The sequence below is a fragment of the Neolamprologus multifasciatus genome, chromosome 2 (genome assembly GCF_963576455.1).
Source record: "Neolamprologus multifasciatus chromosome 2, fNeoMul1.2, whole genome shotgun sequence".
In the NCBI taxonomy this organism is placed as follows: Eukaryota; Metazoa; Chordata; class Actinopteri; order Cichliformes; family Cichlidae; genus Neolamprologus; species Neolamprologus multifasciatus.
The window spans coordinates 9,544,919-9,555,181 of NC_140440.1; the positions used below are offsets into that span (position 1 = coordinate 9,544,919).

The 10,263-nt window shown below is 37.6% G+C and overlaps 1 protein-coding gene across 2 annotated transcripts in view; it reads left to right on the plus strand.

Moving 5' to 3' along the window:
* fstl5 (follistatin-like 5) overlaps positions 1-10,263 on the plus strand; it is a 200,271-nt gene that overhangs the window by 100,796 nt on the left and 89,212 nt on the right. For both annotated transcript variants that reach the window (XM_085178364.1, XM_085178371.1), the window contains exons 5-6: positions 3,194-3,390; positions 10,140-10,260. In XM_085178364.1, the coding sequence (XP_085034490.1) occupies positions 3,194-3,390; positions 10,140-10,260 (318 nt within the window). The remainder of the gene's footprint in view (positions 1-3,193; positions 3,391-10,139; positions 10,261-10,263) is intronic.

The following is a 10,263-nucleotide window of genomic DNA, read 5'->3' on the forward strand; positions in this document are numbered from 1 at the left end:
TTAAGTCCAGACGAGGTTTGCACAGTTTTATAACCCATCCTGATTTCCTGTGTCTTTGTCTACAGTAAGACTGAAAAAAGGCAGATGATTCAATTAACAAGACAATGTTGGAACTGAGAGCTCATCAGTTAGTGATGATCGATTTAATGATCAAAGTTTTAATGGGAAATGTTTTTCTTCTTTTCTTTTTCTTTTCTTTTTTTTTTCTTTTCTTTTCTTTTCTTTTTTTTTCTTTTTTTTAGGATAACCCCAGCAATTGCACAGGAAAAGCAGAACCCATTGATGCGTCCCTTTCAGCTCAAAAGCCACTTCTGTGCCTGAGACATGTTCATATTCACAGGAAACTTTGGATTTCTCGAAACGGAGAGTTATTCTTTCAGCATTCAGTAGATCTTAGTTTGACAAAGTGGATTGGACTATATAACACAACAGCTTTTTGCTGAGTTTTTACTTGTTCCCTGAAGTACTGTTTTGACTAAGGCATGTTGGCATAGTTAATTTGACAGATTATAGTCGCCATTGCCAAATTATTGCTTAAACTCCCCTGTGTAGACAAGTACTGTTTGGATATGTTGGAGTGTTTAAATGCATGTTTGTGGGTAGCAGTTTGTGTATAAGTAGTTTCATTTACATCCACGTGTGGACCTGCATGCATGTGATAGTTCATGCTTCTTTTATGTAGCTGACCTTAGCCGAGGGTATGCCAGCAGCCATTTATCTTTTATTCATTTTACCAGCCATCTGTGACCAGGGCAGCTTCTCTGCCACTGATGCTGCAGTTGGCACACTTTGGAGGGAAAGTTACTTTTTTGATTCCCTAGAATTCACCAGCCTTTATCACTATTTTGACAGCCAAAGCAAATTTTGTCATTTAAAAGAGCTTCCTGTTGTTTTGTTACCTGCTGCGGCTGCTAGAAAGTCCTTAGCAGCCACCACTGTTTTTGTTCACACCCTGCTAGTTACAGAGTGCTTCTGACTGAGTGTGCAGCTCAAACATCTGTCAACACCTCAGTTTGATAGTTTTAGAAGCCAGACCATCACAAACAAAGAGATTGTTCCAGAGCTTCTTTCTCTTACCTAATTTTCTCCACCTGGCTAGGTCATGGTTTCCTAATTTTGGTACACCAGGTCATCAGAAAATAAAGCATTGTAGGAGTAGAATTACACTGCTGACAATGTCTTTGGCTAAACGAAACAAAAGAGACGCTCTTAAAACACAACACATAGATTACAGGGAAAAAATCTTTAAAGTGAAAAATGTCCACAAGCATCTAGATGTGTTTTTTCATGCGTCTTGGGACCAAACTGTTAGAGCAACATTCCTACAAAATGTAAACCTTGTTTTTCCAGTTTTTTTAATATTCATAACTACAGCAGAGAGCATGATCTTCAATATGTTGATCTCCCACAGTAAACATTCATGGTTGGAGTTGGTAACTGTAAAGGTCATCGCATGCGATTCGCATCAATTTTACACTCATCAAACATTCACTTGAACCCTTCTGCCCTGCATGGAATAGCAATGATCAGACACTAATGGCGTTAACTTCTCCTTTTCATCGCAGCACAGTGAATGTGGCAGTTTTTAAATTTGAAAAGGAGAGCGCTAGTATCCAAATAGCACCTGTTGTCCATGATATTGACATCTGTATTAAAGAGAAAATCTAATCTAACAAGCTTGTATGGAAGAATCTATATTTGTCGTGTTTCTTCTTATTTGCTTTTCTCTTTTCATTCATAGATAAAGGTATTTCTTCACTTTTTCCACCAAGAGAATAACAGCTATCACAGAAAACTGCAAATCTCAGTAAATCATTTCTAATAAGTTAAGTGTCGGTTGGACATTGTTGTTTACACTGAATCTTTACGCTACCATATTTTTATACTTAATTTTTAGACTTTCTTCATGATAATAATAAACATTATATGAATGTGAAGAATAGAGTTTTTACGCCTTGGGGACTTTACAAGGTCACAGAGAACTGAGATGAAAATGATAGTTTCGGTGAAAGCCCGGTTATTTCCCTGGCAGAGTTTTAGGAGAACTTCTTCAAGGCTGTCATATCCAAATGATGGCGAGCATCGGGATTACATCAAGCATCTCATTTAAATGCTCACTGATTGCTCAATTTGTTTCTCTAAAGCAATGCTTGAAGAAATTTACAGTACAAAAATGAGATCCCAGGTATCTCATAATGACATGTCATTGGTTTCTGGGGTCACTCTGATTCTACTTAGCTAGTCATCAGCTCTCGGTGAGACCCCAGTTCTACTGTGTGAAATTCTCATTACCAGACTCACTAAATCATTCCTGCTTGATCGTCCCCAACAAAGATCATTTGTCTCACATGAGATTCTGCAACGAAGCTATTATTCCATACTTGTCCCATGTTGATCACGCAGTGAGATGTGGTATAGATGTCAGCGTCCTCTCTAGAGACTTAAAAGACTTCCCAGTGAACAGCAACGTTTTTCCCATGTGCTTGTTGACATCAGCTAATACAACTGTTATTAGTGGAGAGAGACTTGCAGATTTAACAAGGAGAAACTGATTTGACATGTGTCAACCTCTAGTTTTAGTCCTTATTTTTCTCTTTGGCTCCATTCTACTCTGCTGAATCTTTCATGTAGTTCACGTCTTTGATCTGGAGCCTTTGATGGTGGATTGTAAATACAAAACCAACGTGTTTTCTGTTGCTGTCAGGGTTAGTGTTTGACACCCGTGTGATGGAGTTGTTCATCAGTTTCTTTGTGTTGAAGAGGCTCCCGCTTTCTTAGTTTGAGGCAGTGAAGGCAGCGCGTCTGTCACACTTTGTGCTCCCATCGGGAAAATAATCCTTAGCGTTTGTTATTATGAGGAAGACAGTCAGAGACCTGTACAGATTTGGGTTTTGCTGAATATAAACAAGAGCTAATGTTTAATAATTTGAATCTTCAAGGGGATTCTACTTTGCTTGGGTACTAATTGGCTAAAAATGTGAAAACACTACATCCGTTGTTACAAATAATAAGTTCAATGTTTTTAATTGTACTTTGTTCTGCACTTGGGAATAATTTAGATATTTATGAAACATGTTATCGGATAAAATAAATATATAGTTTCCCCTTAGCTCTTATTGCATTTGTTTTACTACAAATAAATAAATAAACTCTCCATCATCCAACCAGTTTGCCTTTTCTTTTTTCCCCCCAGATGATAACTGTAGACTGAGCGACTACCGGCGGCTGAAAAACAAGATTCTGGATTTGCATGAGAAACGATACATGGGGACTGCCAGCCATGGGAAACACAAGGACAGCATGGTTGCCAAGAAGCAACTGGTTGATGTCATGTTCAAACGCTTTGATACAGACAATAACGGTCAAATAGATGCCAGCGAGCTCTCACAGGTAAGAATATGGGAGTAAAAATGAGCTTGACTATGCCACTACATATTCCCCCTTTCAAAAATGAACATGGTATTAGTGTGTGTTTGGCATGAAGGTAACATACTGCTTAACCTCGACTCACAAGCTAACACTGGTCTTAAGGTATTTTTAAAAGCATCATTTAAGTACAGAATAAAAAGGTTTGCTTCCCATTTCAAGAGACTTCACAGTATCTGTCATGTCTGTCAAAACTTGAGAGTCATTTCATTTAAATATCTCATCAAAGGTGGGATAAAAAGTGAACAAACCATCTGTGCGCTCAGGTGTTTAAACTGTCCTCTTTCATGTGTGCCAGATTTGTGTCCGTTTTACTCCTTTTACCCTTCCCTCTGGTAGCTGTTGTGCATCGCTCAAGGTAAATCGTTTGAAAAGCAATGTGGGTCAAAGGAGCCATGAAGCTTAAGGGAGGCTACAGCCTTTGACCAGAACTACCAAGAGGGATGTTGTAAAAAAGACCTTTTTGTGGCTGCTGTAAGGAAGGAAGATATTCTGTGCATATCAAATAAAGTCTCCCAGTACCCTGGGATTGAGTTAATATAGAGCTTATTTGAATAATTGAAGGGGTAAGCAACCCGCAGTGGTTTTCAAAACCATCATATCAGTTCCTTTTCTTCTGGTATCTTCCTGCTGATCCAGTAGGAAATCCTGCCTGTACAGGGGTCACCTTGGTAAGCTTTGTCAGTGCCCTTTCCTCTGACTCATTAGATCAATTTCAGTATATTTTAGCACAGGAGGTTCACGGCATATGGCCACAAAATAGTGATATTTTTTGTCATTTTCATATTATTTACATATTTTTACATGTTTTAACATTAAATGGTACTCCTTGCCAGCTTGAGAGAAATCAATGCTCGGTGAATAAAATACATAGTCAACAAATCATGTTGGACTGGTATGTCTGTGAAGGTTCTCAGTCATCCCCCCAGGGGGGTCATGACCCTCTTGGGGGACACTCCCTTAGGACTTAAATCTGGGACTCTCTAACATTTGACCTTAGAACTGAAGAAGCTTCTCGGTGATAGGTGAAACATCTTCAAGCAACTTAAAGAGACGCTTTTCGTTCCAAGCTCCTTAGACCATGTTGGACTGGGTTTTATGGAAAAATATTGCCAATATACCCCAAGTGTTAATTTGAATATGCCCTTTCAACCTATTGAATATTACTTTGGCCTGATTTTTAAACCTGTTTGTAAATGAGATGTAATCTTTTCCTCTGCAGAGTTGATACCCCCACCCCCACCAGGTGTTTTGAATCATGCAGGCTAATAATATACGTCCAAATGGAGGAGCTGTTTTCAGGGATTCCTCCAGGGCTGTTTTTAGCCCTTCTCCCATTTTTGTTGTTTACATATATGGGAAATTTGGCATATTTCATGCAGAGCCAGCCACATAAACCTCATTCACAGGAAAATGGAGAGAAGGGAGCACTTTCGGGAAGGGCAGAAATTGAAATATCAGTGAATTGCAGGTGGCCCTTATGGGGGTTTCAACTGAATATATTATTTTTTTGTTCATGCAGATATACTTTTTTTCATGACCCTACCTGACTTTGGGGTATGCATGCAGTAGTTAACCAAGAAACTTTTTTTCATTTGTTTTGTTATTTACCTTGACAAAAATATTGTCCAAAAACAATCCATCAATGCAACAGTCCAAACTGTATTTTTGTTTGCCTGTAAGTGAAGACTGTTTACATGTTTACTTTACAGGCATAAAAATGTTTCTGCTTAACCCTTTAAAGCCGGTCGGGGCGGGCACGCTCTGTTTTGCATAACTATTTTAAAATTCCAGTAGCACTGCAACCACATAAGCTAGCGCAATAATTTTTTTTTTGCATATGAAACCGGAGGAGTTGTACTTACATCTTATGCCATCAGCTTGTCCTCGGTCACAGTTTCCTTCCACATACAGCTTTGCAAAAACTGCATAAAAAGCGCTTGCAGCAACAAATACATAATATTCCAGAAACACGCTTTACCGATCCGATCAGCTGTTCATAACACTTCCTACGTTGGAATAGACGTCAGTGCGAACTTTCACATGTCCGCCATGACCTGCCCGAAACCAGAAGTGACGTCATTTTCGCGGAAATGTAGTTTTTTTAACCATCAGAGCCTCATGAGCCTATACTGGTGTTTTTAAAAGTTATCTTTGACTTTATGACTTTATGAGTCGTTTCTGAGATGCTTAGGACTCATATTGCACTGCTGGAAATCGTTTATTTTGATGCATATGCTGTGTCTTTTTGCAAATTAGCACTATAATATTTATTTTCGTTTTTCCTGCAGTATATAAAAATTGGTGTATTTCAAAAATAATATTATGAAGGCACTCAAAATAAATTTCCTGTGGTGGGAAACTATTTTGTGCAACTTTTTTGTATTTACAGTTTTGAGGGATAAGCCTCTTAAATTTCTCTAACTAGAAATATATGTTAAAAAAACAAAAACGATTTTCAATTTTTTTGTAGTTTATTGCACTTTTTTGCAATTTATGTAATTACTATGCACTTAATGCATACATATCATTAAAATTTGGGCTATAATGGTTGTATTGATGTATAGCAACTTGAAATGCTCCCAAAAATGGCTCCACAGCATGTAAAAATATAATATAAGCTCTGGCAGAGTTGGTTCTATGGTAGGTCTTAAAGGGTTAATTTAATTCACATCAGAATAACTACATAATGACAGAAGAACAAATATCACTTTGAAATAGGTTTCTCAATCTAATCAGTCAGTTAACAAACAAAGGCTCTCGTGGGTTAATAGCGCTTCACCATCATGGCTCCTATACCAAATTAATCATTTGTTTTCAAATGGATTCTCTGCTTTATTGAGTAGTTCTTCAGAAATTTTTTTTTCAGAGTAATTCAAAGCTCAACTTAAATGATGTAAGTTACACAGTAAGGTTATGACTCTCTTAACTTGCACCGGCAGGGCCGTGCATGTTTTCTTAACCTCATCTGCTTGAGCTGCGACTGAGTTCTATCTTATTAAGAAATGATAATTTTGAAAGAAGAGATTAATGCAAATCAAATTTGGTCTGAACAAGCCCTCAAAAAGAACTACATAAGCAATTCACACATTTTTCATCAGTTTAAAATTAACAAAATTATGGCTGCCACCCGCATGGCCTAAAGCACCCTTTATAATTGGAGCATTCTCTGATCTCATTTGAAATTCTAGGACAGAAATCCCTCACTTGGACTTACTCAATGTGCTAGAGTGTGCACATGAAGTGACACAGGGAGCAATTGTTCCTGTCCTTTTAGTCTAGAGCGCCCTTTTAAAATGGCAAATCAAAACGTATTTTTTCTTCATGCATTCATCGTATCTATCATTGTACCAAAGATAATATTTGAAGATTCATCTTTTACTAGAAAAAAAAAATAAAACACTGCTTCTTGTCCAGTGTTGACCCTGATATACCGTTTATTGTCTACAAAAAGCACGATAAAAGATGCTGTAGAATTTGCTGTAAGAAGAAACATTATGTAAGTTTTTTTTCAACTTGCATCTATAAACCTTTAAATATAGTACAAATCTCAAGGTTCTAACTAATGGAAAATTGCTCTTTTAAATCACTGCAGAAGTCTAGTCTGAGTTGTTATCAGGTCTGCAAATATTTCTAAAAGAGCTGAATTCAAATTAAGAGGAGTGCGAACAGGTGACTTCTGATCCCTCTTTTGGGATTTTGGGGGGCTAAAATAGATATAAAAAATAGATATAATGAATTTTCAAATCTTTTGAAACATTCACAGCACAGTCACTGAAGATCTTGCTTCATAAGTCACACATCCTAGTATCAGTCCTGCAGTATTGTTTTGTACTGCAGTACCTAATTCATCCTCTTGACAATGCAAAAGTTTTTTTTTTTGCAGATTCATGCATGCAGGGTTTACGACTACCCTCTTTTCGCATGAATAACACAGAATCTTATTTTGTTTGTGTGAAAAAAAAATAGTAAAGGTGGATAAAGAGGAGACAGATGCAACTTTAAAACTTTTGAAATTGTAAGGGAGATGATGTGTAAATTGTTATGGTTATGAGGGAAGAGCAGAGTCGAGTGAAGGAGATGAAAGCATGTCTGGGATGGTGGAAAATGTTCACATCCAGCAAGGTTTCCACCAGTGTATTGCAAGCCTGGAGGCGCAACAGGGGGCCAACTTAAGCATCCCAGCTGAACAACTTTTCTATCAGGAACTGTATAGTTATGGTACATAATGTCTGTATTGCAAGAATAGGTTAAGTGTAAGTAAAAAAAAAAAAAAGAAAACTCAGTGTAACTGCTAATTGTAAGACATATGTTCTGTCTGGGTAACCAGCCAATGTTCCATTGGCTTTGTAAATTAAGGTTCAATTTAAAACAGGCAGAAGCTGCAATCTCAGCACACATATATCTGTTTAACCCATCGATGATTTGCCTCAGATCATTTAGCTCACATGGTCCACTGAACATGTGCAGGATATGTTACTGCTTTGTTGTTCTCTTTTTCTCCAGAGGAGTCACTGGAAAAACACTGTAGGAACAGAAATGGAGTTTATGCATCAAAGCCTGCAATTCCAACACATAAAAGTCTCTTAAATGCCACATCACTCCAGGTGATGAAAAGACCAAAAAGCAAGCAAAGAAAGGAGCAATGAGTAAAGACCGTTTTTGAGTTGAAATCATCTTCTTTTTTAAAAATTGTTTCTAAGCCCAAGAATGAAAAGAATGAAAATAGAAAATTTGTACATTGAATTATTTTTTTTCAGTGATTCAAGATTCAAATTAAAGTTAGGTGTAGCTCACATGGCATCACAGGTAACTCTTAAATTTTGGGCAAGTCATCTGGGAAAGGGAAGTGCACTGATCCGATGGACACTGCATGATGTATAAAGCCGTCCCTTGTGATCAGCAATTTGACAGCTGATCTAGTATGATGGATGTTTTACTGCCAGGACCATGCAGAAAGTGTTGAATAGGATCATGTTTTTATCAGGATGATGACAAAAACTGCAGTATTTTGTACCTGTTCACGGTTGTGACAGAACTTTATTGACTTTCAGTTTGGCTACAATGCAAATGGTACCGAACATGACCACAGCCTTGATAGACTGACACTTTACCTGAAGGAACTGTAGTACTTTTAAATATTAATCTGAAAAGCCAATGATTAACAAAACTGTCTACTATTTTGTAGTTTTATGAATGTACGGTTCTACAAATACTAAAACCATTGTATTTGTTTTTCAAATTTAAACTTTCAATTGTTAATTGGCTTTGTCTGAGTAAACAAGATGGGGGGAATGGCCTGACATTGCGTAGTTTTTCCAGCAGAGGGCACTTTGCAACTTCGCTTTTGGCAACACATGTTTTAAACACAGCAAGCATAAAAACTACATGATCTAAGCAGATTTGGCCAGTGTAAATCACTAAATAAATAACTACGTATGAGAAATGCTAGCAAAATTTTAAAATGCGCAAAATGTTCAAATCACCAAAATATCAATATTGGCCTTAAAAATCGTATGTTTGGGCTTCGGTATAGCGAGTGGAGAATTGGAGAATATAGTTGATATCTGGGCCATTAATTTCTTTTTTGCGCATAATTACACGCTGGTCACGTCATCATTCCAGCACAGAGGTGGATTCAAACCCATCATCTTGTTACTGGGAGGTGACAATGCTAGCCACACAACTTGTCAAAGAGTAGATGCAAATAAGGTTAACGTAAAAAACGTAATTGACCTGAGATAGTACCCGATGGTTTCGACTTTGCATTTCAGCCAGTGCATTCCAGTTTTAGTGAAACCGTTTTCTTGGCAATTAGATATATGGTACTCAATTTTTCATTTTGTAATGACAAGTATAATCCAAGCAACACCTATTGTTTCTTGGGTTTAAACCTGGGATAAACACATTTTTTGCATCAGTGGACAAAAAAATCTATAATGATCTTACCACCTACTCACATCTTGCGTCACTTGATCTCAGTAGGTCACATGATAGGGTGAGGCAATGTTTCACCCGGACCTCTGCTGATGTCCTTGGCTCATGTGATGAGGCACATGATCAATAGCGGGTAAACAACCTTCTTAAGGGACAACTCCCACTAGGGTTTAAATACCTGGGACTCTCCACCATTTGGTCTTAGAACTGAAGAAGCTTCTCGGATGAAACGTCTTTAAGACACTTAAAGAGGTCCAGTCGCTTTTCTTTCCAAGCTCCTTAAATGACCATGACCTGGATGAATGAGAACCTACACAGACAATCCATATAAGCCTTTGTTTGCCTCATCCCACTTAAGATGGACTTAAAGGCAACTGAACATCTGTCCCTCTACTGTGTTCAGCTTATTAGGATATACTTGTCTGGTGGGTTTAGAGCACGAAGCAAGTTTAAACCTACACAGATATGTGTTAAACCTACACTTCTCTGTGTAGGTTTAACACATATCTGTGCTGATTACTCACTGTAGATTGAATAAGCGGTGCCATCACTGCTGTGGTTTACTTTAAGAGACATCGAATCCTTTGGTGGAAAAGAAAAATGTTATTAGTCAACATCTGGCTGATTTGTTTAGTGACAACATTAATTGCATAGAGGTTTTGTTTTATTATAATTTCTGGAACAGTACTGAAAAAACAACAACAGACACACACAAACAGAATAAAAAAAATGCTCTTAACCTTCTTTAACCAACGATTGATGTGTTCTCATTGAAGGTCATCAAGCAAGAAGGTCTATCCAAGGACATCTCTGAATGCACATTGTTTGACTTGCTGAAGTACAACGACGTGAACGATGATGAGCACCTTACAAAAGAGGAGTTCTACACAGCCTTTGGTG